Raw genomic sequence first — 18,472 nt, forward strand, 5'->3', positions numbered from 1 at the left:
CCTTTTGTATATGACACAGAAGCGGGCTGAGTCGGAGCCTTTCTTCTGTACGTGCCGTGTGCTGTAGGGTTAGTACTGGAGAGGAGGGAGGCAGGTGTTGGACACGGCTCAGCCTCAGCAGGCGTGAGTTGAGCATTCGTGATTTAAAGATCCATTCTCAGAAGTAGCACAGTATTTGTTTCTCCCATTCCATAGCTGGGCAGAACGCTGACTCTTCAGTCTGTTCCAAACCACTCCAAGAGGAAAGTGGAGGCTCCAGTTGGTGACTGAGCCTTTGGTACCCAGATGCCAGGCTGCTCAAGCAGGCACAACTGTCCGTACTTCTGGGTCCTCAGCGAAGCCACGTCCTGGTCCGGAACTCCGCACAGGCCATCAACAAGGTCCCCGGGTGAGGTGCTGCTTAGTGTCCGTCCCCAATCTGAGTCAGCTGATTTTCTTTGTCTTCATTGGTATATCTCCAGATCTAGCCTCTTACGATATCAGGTCCCGTGATGTGTGGGATGGGGCGTACTGGTTCCCTTTAAGTCACTGATTCTGTCCAGGGGACAGAAGGCTGGGGTTGAGATTAGGTGCTCTCTTTACTGCCTGCTTTGTGCTTAAATCTCATTTCTGGTGGCATCTGGAGAAACGGCTCCTCCCTGTCAGCCCCATCTTTAATGCGTATTTAGAGCTGGGCTCTGTCCTGGGGGGTCGGTGCTATTGGGAGCCTTGCCTTGCAAGAGGGCCCTTCTGGCCTGGGAGAGAACACGTATCTGTGGTTTGAAGTCCCCCAGTTTGTGGTCATCTGTGATAGCAGCCCCAGGAACCTAATGTAGAAAGCAAGGAAGGAGTCAGAAATTGTCGGAAATCTGGAGCCTGGGCAACTGGAGGCGGGCAGTGCATGTAAGGGACACAGGAGGACAGGCAGCCCTGTTGAGCTGTAGACTCCAGAATGTTCTGAAAGAGCTGTGGCTGAGCATTGCCTGCAGTGCCCTGGGAATGTGAGCCTCCTTGTCTCCATCAAGACTTCAGCAAGGCTGCTGTGGGGCCCCTGGTGTCATCTAAACTCACTGACCCAAAAAGAAAGAGGATCTGAACGGACCCATTTGTACCCTCCTGGGTCCATCCGGACTTTATTTCCCATGACCAGTTTGAAGATTTTATTAGAAATCGGGGTTTTCTTTTTTCTTTCCTTTTTTTTTTTTTTTTAGAAATGTGCTTGGCTGCAGCGACTCGTGTCTCTGCCTCCTGTAATGAGTTGGGCTACAAGAGTCCTTGAGCAGAGACTGAGTTTGAACTGATCAATGGCATTTGGGGGTTGGAAAATTGCTCAGGAGCCAGCTAATTTATAGTGTCATATGGGCTAGACTGGAAGACCCAAGAGAGTAGGCTGTCTCTTTTGGCTTTTATGTCTCCTTTTCAAAAGGAAAGAAAACACGAAGTACCACACTTGGCTGTTGTGCATTCAGAGATGGACACTGCCCCTGCAGACCATCTGGAGACAGGGGCTGTTCCTTCTCCCACCCCCCTCCCTCCACAAGACCTCAGTGGCCACACCATGGCGTGGCAGCTCATGCCACTGCCTCTGTCCTCATCCTTTGTCACTCCGGAAGCCTGCTCCTGCAGTTGCTGAGTTCTGGCTCTAAGTAATTTGCAGAGGACACCTGTTCCTTAATTAGCCCCAGCTCGCAGTCTGTGTCTTCATCTGGGTGCTCTCTGATGCGTGAGCTCGCAGCCCCATGGAAGGGCTGCTGTTTGGCAGTCTGTGCATGTTTGCTGTGACTAAGTGGGCCCTGAGCCTTCCCAAGTGTTATGGTCAGTCTGTACTCCTGAGCATTAAAAGAAAAAGAAGCCACATTCCAACCATCATCCATCTATGGATGTTGCAGCCATTGGCCAGATCTTCCAGAAGAGTCCTTCATTGCTAGTTCCCATGCTGAGGACAGACCTGCTACTGTCCTCAGACTGGGTCTGAGAACACTAAGCAGGTGTGAACCCTCGTTTTGACTCCTCTAGATTCATATTCCTGGTCACTCAAGTGGCACCTCACACATACCACTTACAATAAATACCTTTCAGAGGTGCGTCTGATTAAATAGAGGGATGCTCTCAGCGGGCTGGGATTCATCCATACAGGGTTTTACAGAATGAGACCTTTTGTGTCCTAGGATCTTGACAAGCATCTGCTGAGGACAAGGACAGAGATGGACAGGGCCCCTGGAGGACAGGACCCAGGCAGCCTGCAGGAGCATTCTCTGCCTGCCTTTGGGGGTGGTTCTGCTGCCCCTCTATTTTTATGGTGTAGAATCTTCTAAAACCAGTCTTTAGGTTTCTGAGATGAGATTTGACCTCCTACATAAGCCACCCCCAAGATCTCCAGCCCCCACAGCTGGAGGACCATGATTTCATCGGGAAGTCAGAGGCGAACTGTCCAAACACCCGGGCACACCAGGAGTCCAGTTTCCGGCAGACCACAGTTACTTGGAAACATTTGTGGCAGGTGGCTCTGTGTTTATGCATTCTTCTACCTGACATCTCCCTCTTCATCCTTCAAAAGAGAAATTCATCAGTGGAAAGTTTCCCTGAAGTGGTAATTTTCCTAAATGACTTACTGATGGTGCTGCGTACAGACCTGCTCTGCCAGAGTTAATGTTCTGCATGCGTTACCATGTCCCCAGCTCCTCTCCCTGGGTTGAGGGGACAGCGGAGGCTGTCCATTGCTTTTGCGAGGAGAGCCCTTTCCTCTGCCTTCCCCTGCCCCGCCCTGCTCCCCAAGCCTAATAGAAAGACTTCTTTCCCCTCTCCTGAGTGGAAGCAGGGCCAGTTCTGAGGCCCCCAGCAGAAAGCTCTTTCCAAAGTCCTTCGCGCCTGATGACTGCCGGGTCGCCTCCTCCAGCCCAGCTAATTAGAGCCTTTCCTTAAGCGGCACTTCACTCCTCCGTGTCACTCATCCTCTCAGTGATAATGGACTTGGATAAGGGGTCACAGCTTCTCCCACATCCTGCCCTCCTTATGGCCAGAGGTCGGGGGAGGGTGCAGGGCGGGCTCAGTCCCCCTTCTACGGGGTTCCCGCCTACCAGCCACAGGGGCTGGCCGAGGGCCGAGCAGCTGTGATGGATTCACCCTGATGACAGGCCAGAGCCCGACTCCCTGAGTGGGCCCCCTCCCCACATTCATTCAGGCTTCCAAGCCGCCTGCCGCATCTCTGGTGAGCGTCATTAGCATTAACGTGATAAAATGGCGCTGTGTAAATGTTAATAAGGTCTGATGCCTCACACTGCTTCCGAGTGGCAGATTGGAAATGGTACCATCATCTTAACTGCAATGAGCAGCTCTTAATTCCTCTACTCCCTGAGCAACCAATTTGGCATGGAAATCCTAACCTTCCCCACACCCCAGTTTCTGCTCTGTCACGTTTACCCCATTTTCCTTAGGTTCCCATTTCCCACAGACCAGTTTTCTGAGACAGAGTTTGACTTTCGTTTTTTAAGTCAACACTTTCCCCTCTTCTCCAGACAGAAACAAGAGGATCCGTGCCGATCAGCACCCCCTTCTCTGCCTGGGTCCCGTTCTCAGCCCAGGACTGCTTTGCCCTGGTTTTCCTAGATGCAGCTCCCTTCTTTGGTCATCCTGGTACTTCCAAGGGGCCTGCCCTGAAAGCCAGGGGCTCTCGTTCTCCAGGCTTCTCCTTCTCTCGAAGCCAAAAACGTGGCCCATGCACATCCCGATCACTCCTCTCTAAGCCCTTCAGAAGAAGTGTCCTCTCCTGTGAGGCTTCGTCAGGGCTCGGGGACCCCTCCCCACTGTGTCCTTTCTTCCCAGTAAACCGAGAGCCAGAGACATGGCTGGTGCTTCTTTTGGATCCTTGTTGCCATTCCGTCTCTAGCCCATGCTCATGGGCAGTTCAAGGGTGGGCACGTCATGGGTCTTCAATCTGTGTTTGCTGAAGAGAGCAGGATGTTCCATCCCTGGAACAACACCTGGGCCTTGCTGAGGAGGCACAGCATCGTCGGCACAGTCCATGTGAGCAGCAGCAGGGAAGCATGGCTCTGGAGCTCTTGTTCCACCCCTGGCGCTGGCACTTACCCAAGGTGACCCCAGGGAGCCTCTGCCAGTCCAGGTGTGCCCAAGTCAGGCCCGGCCTTAGCTGTGGGCGGAGGCCACATGAGCAGCAGCGTCTTCCGCTTGCAGACGGTCTGCGAGTGCAGCCTGCATCCCCCTTACTCTTGTTTCCATCCCCCAGGCAATCTTCACTCTCCTCCTCGGACCATTCACCTTCTTTGACGTCCAGAAGACCAAGTACCTGCAGATCCTGACCTCTCTGATGAGATGGATCGGTGAGTCTGAGAAACAGCTCGAGTCTCTGCGCTTTCTCCTCTCGTCCCTTCCCTCTCCTTTCACGAGAGGCCGTGCAGGGCCCCCAGCTGTAGCTGGAGAGTGGTTGTGGTTTCCATTGACTCAGGTCTGTCTGGTCCTCCCACCTTTCCAAAGGACAAGGAGGGGCAGATACTCAGCTTGCCTTTTACTGCTTGGGAAATTTAGCACAAAAAAAAAGATGATTTTTCGAGGTCACATAGTGTGGATGGAGCTGGGGCTAGAGCCAGGATTGTTGATTCTAGGACCAGCTTCTTTCTCATACAACCATGCTGGGTGCCCACTGACCCACAGGCGGGCGGGGGGGCTCCCAAAAGCCTGGGTTGGGCTGTGCCCTGCAGGGTACGGGAGCAGCGTGGCTCCGCATTCTCGTGAGTGTGCTATGCGGCATAACCATAAAAGCCAGCGGGCTGTGGCAGCAGCCACTCTCTGCCCCTGGGTCTCTGGCCACCAGGTCATGAAAAGACACCCCCTCCACAGCATCTTCTAACCGACAGACACCCTGCTGAGCATGAGCGCCATTGTCCTCAGCTGCGGTCTGGGGAGTCTGTTTCCCCAGACAGGTTGGTGGTTGGGGGCTGGTCCACTTCTGCCACACCATCCTGCCAGCCACCTCAGGGAAAGGGCTGGCTGCTGATCCACCTGGATGGAGGACAGGAGCAGGTGGGGCTTCTGTGGCCAGCACGGCTTTGGGCGCCCGTTGGACCCCTCTTCTGCTCAATCTAAAAGCTAAGAAGGCTGTTGCTGTTCTGATAGAGGGGCCTGGACAGAGTGGGTGTGTCCAGACTCCAGGAGCTCGCCTGCCTCTCAGCACAGAGGCACTTGGCTCTAGAGGAGCCAAGGTTGGGGCTCCTCCTTCCTGACCACCTTCCCTAGCCCCCTTTCCCACTGCGCTTGCCCATTCTACCCTCATCCAGACTCTGGGGGTGGACGCTGATCCTGATTCCATGCCAGGACTCAGCAGTGGGTCATGGTCACCGAGGACACTTTCTGGTCTAAATGACTTCCAGCAGCTTGACATCTGCAATTCCCCTGGTTCCCCAGACTCAGGGGATTACAAGATGTCAGTGTAAGGAGCCTCCGTACACAGCAGTCTTGGCATCTTTAGTTGGAAGGGACCACAGCAGTCAGGTAGCCCTGCCTCGCCCCTCTGGGAGCAAGCTGTACAGCACAGGGCACAGGGTGGCCTTCGGGGCCCAGAGCTCATGACTGGGTGAGGCTCGCACTCTGCTCTGGGGGTGTATGTCAGTGCTGGGAAGTTTTTCCTTGTCTTGAGCCATGCTCACCAGCCTGTAACTTCTTTGCCCTCTTGGTTTGTCCTTGCAAGGAGATGAGAGCAGGATGGAGATGAGTTGTGAGGCCCCCACAGGGGCACATCATCTGGGCCAAGCCCGTCCTTGGCCATCCAGCTGACACAAGGGAGCGGGAGGACACCTGTCAATCCCTGGACAGGGCGGAAGTCTGCGTCTGCTCCATTCAGTCTGTCTGGTCACGTACTCACCAGTGAGTGCTGTTCCCAGATTGCACTCACAAGTTCCAAGCCCCAGGTTAAATTAACATGACTACCTGGGGGAAGATGGGAATTGTTACTTAGAACCTGGGGATCCCACCAGCTCCAAGGACAGATGTAGAATGGAGCCTCCCTGGGTGCCAGGAGCGATTGTGTCCAGAAGTCAGAGTCAGCAGGGATCAGAAACACCAGGGCTCAGCTGTCCACCCTTCCTGTTTCTCTGCTTATATTAAGTATTTGAGAGCTCTGGGTAAGGCCGAGTGGGTAAAACCTGGTGGTCTCCGAAGAACGAGTTTTCTCAGTAAAGCAGGATTTGGAGAAAACTGTTCTCCCTCCTTGCCTTCCTGGCCTAAGTCTGGTGCTCCAGCTCCTGTGGCTCCCGGCAGCCACATCTGTAGCCCCAAGGTCTGGCCCCTACCCTACGTGGGACTGGCTGCACTTGACCTGCCCCTCAGCACTGGGGACGCTGGCATGGAGAAAGCTGAGCTGATTCCTGTCTCCTTCGTCCAAGAGGACAGGAACAGGGTGGGGAGAGGTGGAGGGGACACTCCTGCTTTAGCCAGCATGACAGCCCAAGAGGGGATGACACCCAGGATAGTGACAGTTAATGGCTTCCGAAGACCCCTGCACTTGTTTAGGGTGACAGATTCCTCCCCGTGTCTGGGGAGCAATACATTTGTTGTTGAAAGGGAGAAGACTGTTAAAAGGAGAAGAGGAGGCTGAGGGCACATAAAGAGCGATTGTCTCAGAGCAGGAGACCAGCTGTACCCCTGCATCAGTCGGAGGAGGAGCTGAGTTCTGCGGCCAGCAGGGCCCCGGGGTCCTGGAAGGCGGCTGGGGACAGCCCGGGCCCCTTGCCATTCTGCTGTTGGAGACACTGCTTCCCCCGAGGCTCGCAGTAGACTTGGCAGTTGCTTTAGAAAATCGACTCCTATTTCCCCCAGCCCCTTCCCACCCCAGGTCTCCCACCCTGAGGCTCCCGGGGCCCTGCAGTGCTGCGGAGCAGGTGACAGTGGCCTCAAGAGAGGCTCTTGGCAGCATCAGGAGCCCGAGGTGGAGACCAGCTCGTGAAGGTCGACAGCACTTGTTTTTTTGGTGGTGACATTGTTGCCTTGACATTGTTGTCTTAGCAAGTCATCTGCCTCTCTTTTCCTTTTGATCCAAGAGATAATCAAATGTCAGGAGCCTCTCAGGCAAACCTTTTCTCCAGAGTGCTGCTGGGGGCGACAGCAGAGGCAGTGATTTTTCTCCATGAGAGACTCAGACCTCTGGGCTTAACAAGCAAACTTTTCTGTGACACAGCCCTCTTGCCAGAAGAAAAATTGCCCAGTTAGGTAAACTCTGAAGCGCAGCTGGGTCTAGGGTTCCATCCCCAGCAGCCAGCACTGGAGCCAGTGGGGCATTTTTCTTCCTAGCGCTGGCGGAAGGTGTGTTCCCCTCTCAGCCCCGGGCCGCAGCAGGGCTCAGGAGGGGAGGAAGGGGGTGGAGGTCTCCCTGGAGCCACCAAACAAAACAAAACTGGCAGCCCCTCCATGGGGGAGGGACCCCACGAGGGTTTCTCGCCTCTGGCCCAAGCTCACCCCAGGCAGTTTTTCGAGAACCACCCTAAAGGCAGTGACCTCAAAGGCCTATTTGTCCTCTCAAGTCTGTGCCAAGTTGTCAGTTCGCCACAAACTCCCTTTTCATTCTGTCTTAAAAGCAGCTGTGTGACCGAGTCCCACACACCCCTCCCTCCTTCCCACACTCCCACCGCACCCCTTCCTCTCCTCTCTCCCCACATGAGGCCATGCTTTCCCCATAACCAAGTGGGGAGCTCGGGGTTGGAAATAAGCTGGCTTGGGTTCCAGGAAGACAAAGGGGAAGAATGAGCACCAAAGGGACCGGAAAATCATAAATAAATGTGCTGAGCCGGAAACTTTCTTGGGCTTAATTAGGAATTAGTTCTGCCATCTGTTGAAACGAGGCCGGAGGAGACTGCAGGCCCCGGAGCTGTGCTGAGGAGCCTTCGGGCCAGCTCCTCTGAGGGGCTCTGCTCTGCCCTCCTCCCCTTTAGTAGCCTCGGAAGCCCCCTCGTTCTGCCAGAATGGCACTGAAAGGGTTAAATAGCCTTTGTAAATAACCACTTGTCCAGGAAAACTCAAAGCATGGATGACATGTGATAGTGTCTGTTCATTTCTTGTGCTCCCCAAATAAGTTCTGGGGAGACTGGATTGGTCAGTGTGGGATGCCTGGGTGGCAGATACTTCTGAATCCACATGGGGAAGGAGGGTCTTGGTGTGCTGTCCCCAGCAGTGAGGCTGTTGTTCTGGCCCTGGCAGACCTGGCTGGCTCACCCCCAGGTGGCCACCGCAGATTCCTGAGCAATCAGGTCTCCGGTGGCTGCTCTGCGCCAGGTGGCGCACCTGCTGGATGTCACGCTGGACCTCCTTGCCTTGTTCCCCCCGCCCCCCGTGTGGGACAGTTGGCGTTTACTCCCAATGTGCGCAGATGGATCGAGTCTTCTCCGCCAGGTTCCTTGTCTGTGCAGTGGCAGCGAGGCCTCGATTGGGACCTTGTTGTTAGCACAGCACCTGCACAGTGTGCAGAGGGGAGCCACAGCGAGTGTGACCGTCTTCAGCATCATCTTGGTCAGCCATCACATCCCAAGAGTGGCCTCAAGATGAGCCTCTCTGGGGGCTGGCCATGAGACCGGGGACATGACCTCAGCTACCTCAAGAGAGCATGGCACTGGGTGTCCACACGGGTTTCACAGTGAGATCTAGAAGCATCCAGGTTGGCTCTGGGCAACCTCCCCTCCGCCACATCCCAGCTGTGGTGCCTGGAGAGGAGCCCTCTCTGCTCCGCCACCCCCAGCATCTACTCGCACACACTTTGAAGAAGCTCTGAGCTGGGAGAATGAAAGGCAGGCCCATCTCACAGAGGGGCAGGGCTCTAGCCTCTGCCAGCCACAGGTAGACCAGGGATGCTGAGGGGAGACGCAGCACAGAGGATGTTCTTTGTGCTCACAGGCCCAGCGCAGGGACTTCAGAGCCCAAGCCTGAGCACCTAAGCCGATGGCTAGAGGCTGCCCCCGCCTCACCGCCTGGAACTCTCGGGCTGGAAGGGGCCATGGCAGCTTCATTACTTTAGTTCCATTACCAACTTTCCCCGGCAGATGCCTGCAGGCGTCTCCCATGAACAGCTGGCTCGGCACGGGGTGCCCCATTTGGGGTTGTTAAAAACCCGATCCTTTCTAATAAAGGCCGCTCTGGAGCGCCACAGCCCTCCTCGGGCCTGGGCTGCAGGGTTCCCTTCCCTCTGATTGTGTATGCAGAACAGACACCACACACTCTCTTTTTGCATCTGTGTTCCCCTCAAAGTGGGTCAGACACCGTCCTCTCCAGGCGTTTGTGGAAGAACTTGAGCCTGCCTCATGAAGTTCTCGGCCCCGCTCTCTCCACCTCCCTCAGCAACTGCCCCAGATTTGTTTTCCAAGCCAACAGAGAAAGGTGGGACATGGTGGTGGTGGCAGGTGAGGCCCCCAAGAGGAAGTCATCACCTGGGGACATGAGGCTTTCTGGTGTTTACCTGTCCCCAAACCCATGACTGATCCCTGCAGACTGCCTCCCAGTGGGACTGCGCTGATCCGTCACCACCGGCAGCCAGGGGTCTTGTGTCTGGGCCATCTGGTGCCCACTGCTGCCAGGTTGGCATTGGAATTCCTCCACAGCCACTCAACTAGTGCCTCTCAGAGGTCCCAGAAGGACCCCCCAAAATGACCCCTGTGCATCCATCCAGACAGCTTCATATGCCAGCACCACACCACCCCGCTGTCAACAGCCCTGCACGGCCCGGGTCTCTGCCGCAGCCCTGCCCACCCTCCAACTGGGCCACTGTCCAGGGCTCTCCTGGGCTGTTCCGTGTCCAGCCATGACTGGTTACACTCCCAGTGGAGGGAATCTTGAAAAACCTTTTGTATATGTTTCATTTTGGTCTTAATTTTACTCTTGGTTTTCTAGAAGTTCTTTCTGCAAATGCACAGAGGCCCATTTATAGGAGAGGAACCCAGTGTTTGTTTTAAGGTAAAGTAGGCAACTAATGAACACTTGCTGGCGAATAGCCAGCCATGTGCCGCCAAATTACTCCCTTCCTTAGCATCAGTCAGAACTGACCTGAGAGTTCACTTGGCCCCGAGCAAAGGTTGTTGCCCTTTCGTCCCTACCTCTCCTCTAAGCAGCCTTTATCAGCTCTGATCCATGTACGGCCGAGATGGGCAGATCCAGCTATCAAAGACTCCTGCAATGCCCAGGAGGTTGGTGGCCCAGCTGTCCGGCACTGACAAGGCAAGGAAACTAAGTCCCAGGTCACTCATGGCAGTGGGTTGAGTCTGACCCGACGATGGTGATGGGCATGGCCTCTGTGCAGAACTGGGCTTCATGTGGGAGGATGAGTCTTAACCTTGCAGCAAGTCAGGCCATCATATACATCTGCAGGGCTGACACGGCCCACGGCAACCCTGGCGCTCCAGCGTTACGTTCAGACCCAGGAGGGGCCACCCATCCTTGCTCGGTACCACCTCTCCTCATCTTCCTCACTCTCTCCTTCCTGTCTCTCTTGGCATCTAGCTGGCTGCTGGAGAGGAAAGGGCTGAGCAGCCTGCAGGAAAGGTGGCAGCGCCTGAAATTTTATGTTTCCAATCTCCAGGAAGGAGATTAGTCAGCCAGCAGCCAGAGGCCCTGCCTCCCCAATGATTGCACACTGAGCTTGCTCTGACAACTTAAGAATGAAAAATTGAGACCCTGCCCTCCCAGGCACCACCTGCCAGGCTCTGAGGGTGTGGGAAAGTGAAAGGATGAAAGGCCAGAGCCCGTGATTTCTGACAGAAGGCTTGATTGCCCAGAGGCTCAGACACTTGCCCTTCACCAGGCTGCCGCCACCTCCTGCCACCCTGGGGAGAGGGGGACTCTGCTGTCAGTCCTTTGGGCTAAATAATTTAGCTGCAGGATAGAACCTAGTCCTATAAAGCTGGTTGTTTCAGCGCTCCTCTCTTCTCCCAGGGTGAGGAGTGAACAAAGCTAGAATCCTCCAGAAAACACAGGAGCTGGCCCACATGGGAAGATCAGCTGGCTTTAGACTCCCTCCTTTCAGCAGAAACCCAAGTGAGTGGTGGGTGAGTTGCTAGGCAAAGCTGGCATATGCTGGTTGCCCTACAGGTCTGAAATGAAAACCAGACCCAGGGCCAAGATGCTTTTGGTGCCTGGCATATCCATGTGGCGGCTTCCCATAGTCCCCAAAGGGAGCTCCTCCCAGGCAAAGCCCTCACCCGCACCACAGCCCAAGCACAGGTAGGTGCCACCCCAGGAAGGATGGGCCAGCTGAGGCTCCAAAGACCCTGTGTCCTTTAGTCCCTCCCGGAGAGGGCACACACCCGGAGGCCCCAGAGGTGGGGTGGTGGGGATTGCTTGGCCTTGAGGGGCCTTAAAGATGTTGGCGGTGGTGGGGGTGGACAGGGGCGTAAGAGGAGGAACTGAGGGTCACTCTGGTTGGCAGAGCAGGGGGGAGCAGCCTGTTGGGGTCCTCCTTGCCCCCCTCCCCATCCCTGACCCCCAGAGCCCCAAAGGTTAGCTGAGGCCAGTGATGGGGTATTCCTGGGAACTGTTCTGACAGCAGCTTGACCTGGCCAGGAAGGCGGGGTCACTAGTATCATCCGGTCACCGTCCTTAGAGCACAAGGGGAGCTAGATGAGAACTCAGCACTGACAGTTTTTCCTGCTTGCCTGGGAACGGGGCTTTCAGCAGGGGCAATGGGTTTCTGCAATGATAGACGGCATGTGCAGCTTCCTGAGCGACTGGTGCGAGCCAGGCTTTACCATCGCAGCACTGCCCTATCTCACTCCAACCCTTCAGCGTTTCTACAATCATCTCCTTTTTTTTTTTTTTAAGACAGAGTCTTGCTCTGTCATCCAGGCTGGAGTGCAGTGGCACAGTCTTGGCTCACTGCAACCTCCGCCTCCTAGGCTCAAGTGATTCTCCTGCCTCGGCTTTCCAAGTAGCTGGGATTACAGGCATGAGCCACCACGCCCAGCTAATTTTTGTATTTTTAGTAGAGATGGGTTTTCTCCATGTTGGCCAGGCCGGTCTCAAACTCCTGACCTCAGGTGATCCACCCACCTCGGCCTCCCAAAGTGCTGGGATTACAGGCATCAACCACCATGCCCGGCCTCATCTGTATTTTTAAAGGTGATGAAACAATTAGCCCCAAAATTACACAATTAAGTGGCAGATTCAGGAGCTGTGTCCAGTGCAACTTGGCCATTTCCAAGCCAGGACTGTGTCCTGGTGTCGCTCACACCTCTAGGCTGCAGGATCCTTGGGCTCTTCTACCTCCAGCCTGCAAATGTGGGTCTCCTTTTGCCATGGTTGGTCCGGTTATTTAAGGAACAAATACCCAGTCACCTCCCCCTGTTTTAGAGCCAAGAGGCTGGTCTCCAGTGGTTCTCTGCTCAGGCTGGTGTTGCTCACCCACCCCTTCTGACGGCCCAGCTAAAGCCAGAGACCCCTGCAGCACGGCGCCCTCAGAGGGCTAAGCGTTGGTGAAGGAGGGAGCTGGCGCCAAGTCCTCCCCTAGTCCTGTTCCCCGCCTGGAGTGCCAGTGCCTGAGCTGGTGATGGGCACACAACCGGCCATTCATTATCATTAGCCTTGGCATGTTGATTCTTTGCTTGGAAAAGAGTGCCACTCCCAGATAGCCACCGTGACGGATGGCCTCCACCTCCCAGTGTCAGAGCCAGAGCCACACATGGGGAGCAGGGAATGGCATGGGGCTTGGGGCTCCCTGGCCTCAGGGACATCTGGAGCCAGGTTCAGAGGTCAGAGAGTTGCGGGGGCAGCTCTCCAGGAAGCAGCCCTGCCAAGGCACAGCTCAGCACTGGCACATGGGAAAGGCCTGGGGGCCCATGCCTGGGGGAAGACCCTTCACCCTTGGCCCTCAGGGTCATGGCTCTGAGTATGTGTGCACAACTCAGTATGTGGGCACCCAAAGGGATTAGGGAGGAGGAGTGTGCCGCGTGCAGTCTGGCCCTAGTGGATGCGTGTCCCCATACTCCTCATCCCTTCCAGGCCCTGTAGAAGGGGATGAGTGGGCTTGGGGTGGGGGCTTCTGGGCAGGGACCATTGGGCAGGGCCCTCCATGGCTTCTGAGGGCATAACCCTCTGATGGTGGCCCAGGACCACAGGCCAGTTCCATAGCACTCCAGACCCAGCCAGTGCCTCCCTTGCCAGGTCAGGCTGCCGTGGGGGTCACAGCCCGAGGGCATTCAGAGCCCATTTGTCCTTGGGCTTTTCCAGAAGGATTGGTGCAGCGTCACAGCTCTACCCTAGGTCTTCAGTGTCCCCATGCAAGTCAGGGCAGGAGACAGGGTTAGAGTGAGGAGTCCTGGACCGAGGTTGGTGGCAGAAGGGGGAAATCTTTCAAATACTCAGCATCTCAGGTGCTTCCCAGGTGTGCACAGCCCACAGACCCCCAGCACAGGAAACCCCACTGAGACGCCCATAGAAATACAATGCCAGCCACCTGGGGAAACTTTTAATTTTTAGCAACATCTTGAAGTTCAATTCATTTTGATAAAATACTTACCGTATCAAAAATATCTTTCAACATGTAATCATGAAAAAAATGACAAGTGGGATACTTTACGTTCCTTTTCCATGCTAATCCTTTTTTTTTTTTTTTTTTCCGAGACAGAGTCTCACTCTGTCACCCAGGCTGGAATGCAGTGGTGCAGCCTCAGCTCACTGCAACTTCCACCTCCTGGGTTCAAGCGATTCTCCTGCCTCAGCCTCCCTAGTAGCTGGGACTACAGGCGCATGCCACCACGTCCAGCTAATTTTTGTATTTTTAGTAAGGATGGGGTTTTGCCATGTTGGCCAGGCTGATCTCAAACTCCTGGCCTCAAGTAATCTGCCCACCTCAGCACTGGGCCACACACCAAGTCTTTGAAACCCGGTGTGTTTTACGCTTGAGCACACCTCAGTTTGAGCCAGCCATGTTCCGGTGCTCAGTAGCCTCGGCCTTGTGTGGCCCTGGTGGTCAGCACAGCTCTAAATGCTTCTCGGTGCTTCTCCATCAGAGCCCGGTGGGTTTGTTGCCACCTTCAGGGAGAGCATGGGCAGCATTCAGGCTGCCCAGAAGTAGCCCTTGCTTAATTCCAGAGCCAGCGATGGGGATGAGGAAAACAGGAGAGCCACCAAGATGGACTCAGTGCCTCAGCATCTCATGCTCATGGGGGACTTTCATGTGTGCCCCTAGAGCGAAAGTGGGGGCTCCTTGGACGGCCCTTTCTGCTACCCCCTCTCCCCATCCAGGCTTGGAGAGCTCTGGCCTCTGTGTCCCAACTCCAGTGGTGCCTGGGAAGGTCACCCAACTCTCTCCAGCCCCACACAGACCCCAGCATTCTGTAAGGAAGGCAGAGTCCTGCCCAGGCCTCACATGGCTCAGAGACCAAGGCAGCGCTGCCTGGGAGGACCTGGAAGGAGCTCATCCCTCTCCACACCTCCAGCTCAGCCAGCCCTTATGTTGATGCCCAAGGGTGTGTGTTCAGCGCAGGAAGGAAGGAGCTTTCTGTCCCTGCCCACAGATACCCGAGAGAGGTGAACTGGGGTTGCTGGTAGGACTACTGGAACGTGAGCATCAGGGCCCTGGGCTCCAGACACCTACTCATCCCTGTCTGGCCACAAGAATAAGTTACCTTCAGCTGCTACAAGGGCTTGGCCCAGTCACGGCTTCATCCCGCCAATAAGGCCCCCTTCTTCCCCCAGCCCCCCAGGGTGAGGTTCCAGGAGGGCAGGGATATTCCAGAAGGGAAGGATTTGGGAGAGATGCGGGTGTTTGTTGACTTTCATCCCCTTATAAACCAGCGCCACCTTTGCCATTTGGCAGGTGTTCAGAGTGGGTGGGCTCACCTGTCCTCCTCCCTGCCAAGGAGAGAGGCCGTAAGGACAGATGTGGAGGCAGTGCCTGCAGGGACTTCTTATCTGACTCTTGCCAGGCTGAGACTATCTGGGGAAAGGCTGCTTCTGTTCGCTTCTCTTCTGACTGCTTTAGGAGCCTGAGGACTCGGATGTTGTAAGAACATATCTTGATGTGAAATTGCACCTTGACTGCCACACTTGATGTTGCTGCAAAGCCGATATTAACATGAACCTTGGCTTGTCCAGATGCCCATACAGTGGATGTGTCTCCTGGCAGCTCAGTCGTTGTGTAAATTTTACTTCTAGCCTCCTCAGAAAGGGAAGGGAGGCGACTTCTCTGACTGGCCTGTGGCAGATCAGGACTTGTGCTTGTTTATCTCAGCTCCAAGACAATGACTTGTGTGCCTTCACTCTGTCTTCCTCACTCCCTCCCCAGGCGTCAGTGTGCGAGGGAGGGGAGCGGCTCTGGCCCAGGTGATTCAATGTGCCGAGGCCCGCGTGTGGAGCTGAGATCCACTATCAGGACAAGCCTGTGAGCAGCCAGCAGCTGTGGCAGGCGACCTCACAGGGCCTTGATGAGGCTCTGCCTATGGGTGTCCTCGGGGGGCCCCCCTCCTCGTCTCCACCCCGCATTGAGCTGCTCCTCCTAAACCGTGAGGAGTCACAGCAGCCACAGACCTATAGGGTTGGAACGGCCCCGAAAGGTCCTCCCTGTCCCGTCTGACACTTGCTTCCCTTTTGGGACCCCCACCACGTGGCCTCCTACCCTCAGGCTTGGCTGCCTGCCGCGACGGGGATCTCATCATGTACCCCACAGCTAGTGTGCCTGATAACCAGCCCGTTCTTTGGTTGTAATTTGTCCCCTGTACTTTCCACCTGGACTCTGGTCCTCCGGACTCTGGGCACCAGAAGGACAGGGCCCCTGTCTCAGTGTGCTGTCCCCAGACAGCCAGCATAGTACCAGGGGACACTCAGTCCCTTGTTGTTGAAGGAATGAACAGTCCAGTTGGGCCCATGGGTGACACAAGACAAATGCGGTGGCTTTTGTGTTGGCTTTTACTCAGAAATTAAAAGAGAAGTCGCCTGTCACCCCTTGTCATTTTGCAGCTGAGCCTTCTGAGGCCCAGCAGCCGCACACGTGACCTATGTCAGCCTCCTCCTCTGTCCTCCCCTCTGCCTCCTCCCGGCTTCTCACTGCCGCTCTGCACCACTCAGCAGGACTCCTGGTGTGGAATTGTGGGTGGATGTGGACGTGAATGTTCTGGGCACTGCCTGTGATAGGCTCTTGGGGAACTGCAAGCCCTGCTGGGGGCCGACCCCCCACACATCTGACTGTGAAGTCCTGGGTGTCTGGTCCTTAGCGTGCCTGGGGAGCACTTTCTGCTCTGTCCCGCCTCCGTGCCCGTCTGTCCTCCCACGCAGGCTCCACGAGGTGGGCGCAGGCTGTCTCCGCGGCTGTGGCCAAGCCCTGGGCGTCAGTGTGGCTCTCGGAGCCCTGTTCCCCACCGCGCATCCTGGCAGGGTCTCCACAACCTGTCATCCTTGTTTCATCTTGATTTATGATCAGACCTAATGAGTTTTTGGAGCAGCTGTCTCCCAGGGATGCGGCGATCAATCTAGGAGATGGTTGTTGAACTCTGCTCCTCCCGCAGCCAGGGGAGGCAGGGAGGGGCCAGACAAAGGGGTGGGGTCACAGGGGCCTGGCCAGGTGCACAGTGGGGGTTAAGCCTCGTGCCATGGTCCCAGCAAGGTCAGGGCCCTGACCTCCCCTTCCTCCCTTCCTCCCTTCCTTCCTCCTTTCCTTCTTTTCTCCCTTCCCTCCCTTTCCTCCATCTCCCAGGGGAACTAGAGGTTCTAGATGGTGCTAGTTTCTTTTGAATTTGCTGGTTTGGAGACCAGGCTGGAACAGTTCCCTTCACTCCCCACTCCCAGGGGACAGATCCCAGCCCCCGCCTTCATATCCTCATGGTGGTGGGGAACCAGAGGGCCCTGCCCCCTCCCCAGGTAGCTGGCTTCACCTTCTGCCCCGACTGGGGCCATTTGCACTGGGAAGCTGGTCCTCACCCCTGTTTTGGGGGCATGGCTCTTCTAGAGCCACCTGCCCTTCCTGGATGTGCTCCTCACCATGGCAGCCTCTCCCTTTCCTGGTGTGTGAACGCCCTGAGTGCAGGTCGGGATTCATGGGTGAATGACCCACCTCTGCTGAGTGTGCACTCGGTCTTCTCAGCCCCAGAGCTGCTGGCGTCTCCATGCAGCCGAGCTGCCACATAGCTGGGTGAGCTTTTGACAGCAGTGCAGGGTGTGACCCAGGGGAGCTCACGAAGGCCCGCACGGCCCTGCAGCTGCGTCTGCCCCATCAGGTGTTTATCCCATTTTCTAACACTCTGGAATCACCTCCCAAGAGCTTCTACCATCTGCTTCTGACCCCCAGGCGGCAGCAAACATCCAGCCCACGAAGGTAGACTTGGTTTTTGCAAATAGACTTGTTTAAGACAATCAAAAGAACCAAATGGGTGACTAATCTAGGTAATCTAGGTAGTGGCATTAGGAGGTGAACCTAATTATGGCTAGAAGATCGTGAAATCGTTGTTTTAATTACCCATAGCCGTGACTGTGTTCTTTTTGTTTGTTTTGTTTTGTTTTGTTTTGTTTTGTTTTGTTTTTTGATGGTGGAGTCTCACTCTGTCGCCCAGGCTGGAGTGCAGTGGCACCATCTTGGCTCACTGCAACCTCTGCCTCCCGGGTTCAAGCAATTCTTCTGCCTCAGCCTTCTGAGTAGCTGGGATTATAGGCGCACACCACCAAACCCATCTAATTTTTAGTAGAGACAGGGTTTCACCATGTTGGCCAGGCTGGTCTCAAACTCCTGACCTCAGGTGATCTGCCTGCCTCGGCCTCCCAAGGTGCTGGGATTATAGGCGTGAGCCACCGTGCCCAGCTGCCGGGGTTTTGTTCTAGCTTAAGGTTCTAGAAGTTGTTCCACATCACTGTTAGTGTCAAAGGCACCTCTTCGCAAGACAGCTGCTCTGGAGGACGCCAATTGGAAGGTGTACATTTCGGGGCATGCATGTGTGTGTGTACAACTGTCTCATTTCTTTGGAAACCTACTTTGTGAATTGGTTTATTTACCATGAGGAAATCTCACAGGCATGGCTGTAAGGAGAGCTGCCCTTCTTTGGAGATGTGAGGCTGGGGAGTTAGAGGAGCAGAGAAGCATGAGCTGTGTTCAGGGCAGGAGGAAGCAGTGGCAGGGATGCTCACGTCCAGACAGCTGACCTCTTCCTGCCTTCTTGCCTGCTTGCTCACCAGACCCAGGGCCCAGGGCCGAGTGACAGACAGCTAGAGGAATTCTCCACTTGACTTTTTCTAAGTTCATGCCAGCCTTGGCCAGGGCCAAGTGCCAGGTCTCAAGGTGGTGCCTCGAGCACCTACAGCTTGCCCTACAGCAGCTGCCCCCATTGCCCTGACCCTCGTGCCCCACTTATGGTAGCAAAACAGTCTGCTGCAGCCTCCTGAATAACAAATCACCAGGTGCCCCTGGGCCCAGTCTGGCCTCTGTACCCCCACCCCATCCTGCTCAGCTCTGCTCTGTAGCCCTTTCTGGCTCACAGGGACTCCACCTCCAGCGTGTCTACTCTCTCCCCGGTACCACCCCCCCCCC

The 18,472-nt window shown here is 55.6% G+C and overlaps 1 protein-coding gene across 3 annotated transcripts in view; it reads left to right on the forward strand.

Annotated features, from left to right (window-relative positions):
- The window catches only part of SLC38A12 (solute carrier family 38 member 12), a 63,165-nt gene that overhangs the window by 38,959 nt on the left and 5,734 nt on the right, over positions 1 to 18,472 (forward strand). For all 3 annotated transcript variants that reach the window (XM_017884809.1, XM_017884807.1, XM_017884808.1), the window contains exon 9: positions 4,223 to 4,316. In XM_017884809.1, coding sequence (XP_017740298.1) covers positions 4,223 to 4,316 — 94 coding nt within the window. The remainder of the gene's footprint in view (positions 1 to 4,222; positions 4,317 to 18,472) is intronic.

The sequence above is a fragment of the Rhinopithecus bieti genome, unplaced genomic scaffold, assembly GCF_001698545.2.
Source record: "Rhinopithecus bieti isolate Rb0 unplaced genomic scaffold, ASM169854v2 scaffold_13400, whole genome shotgun sequence".
NCBI classification, from domain to species: Eukaryota; Metazoa; Chordata; class Mammalia; order Primates; family Cercopithecidae; genus Rhinopithecus; species Rhinopithecus bieti.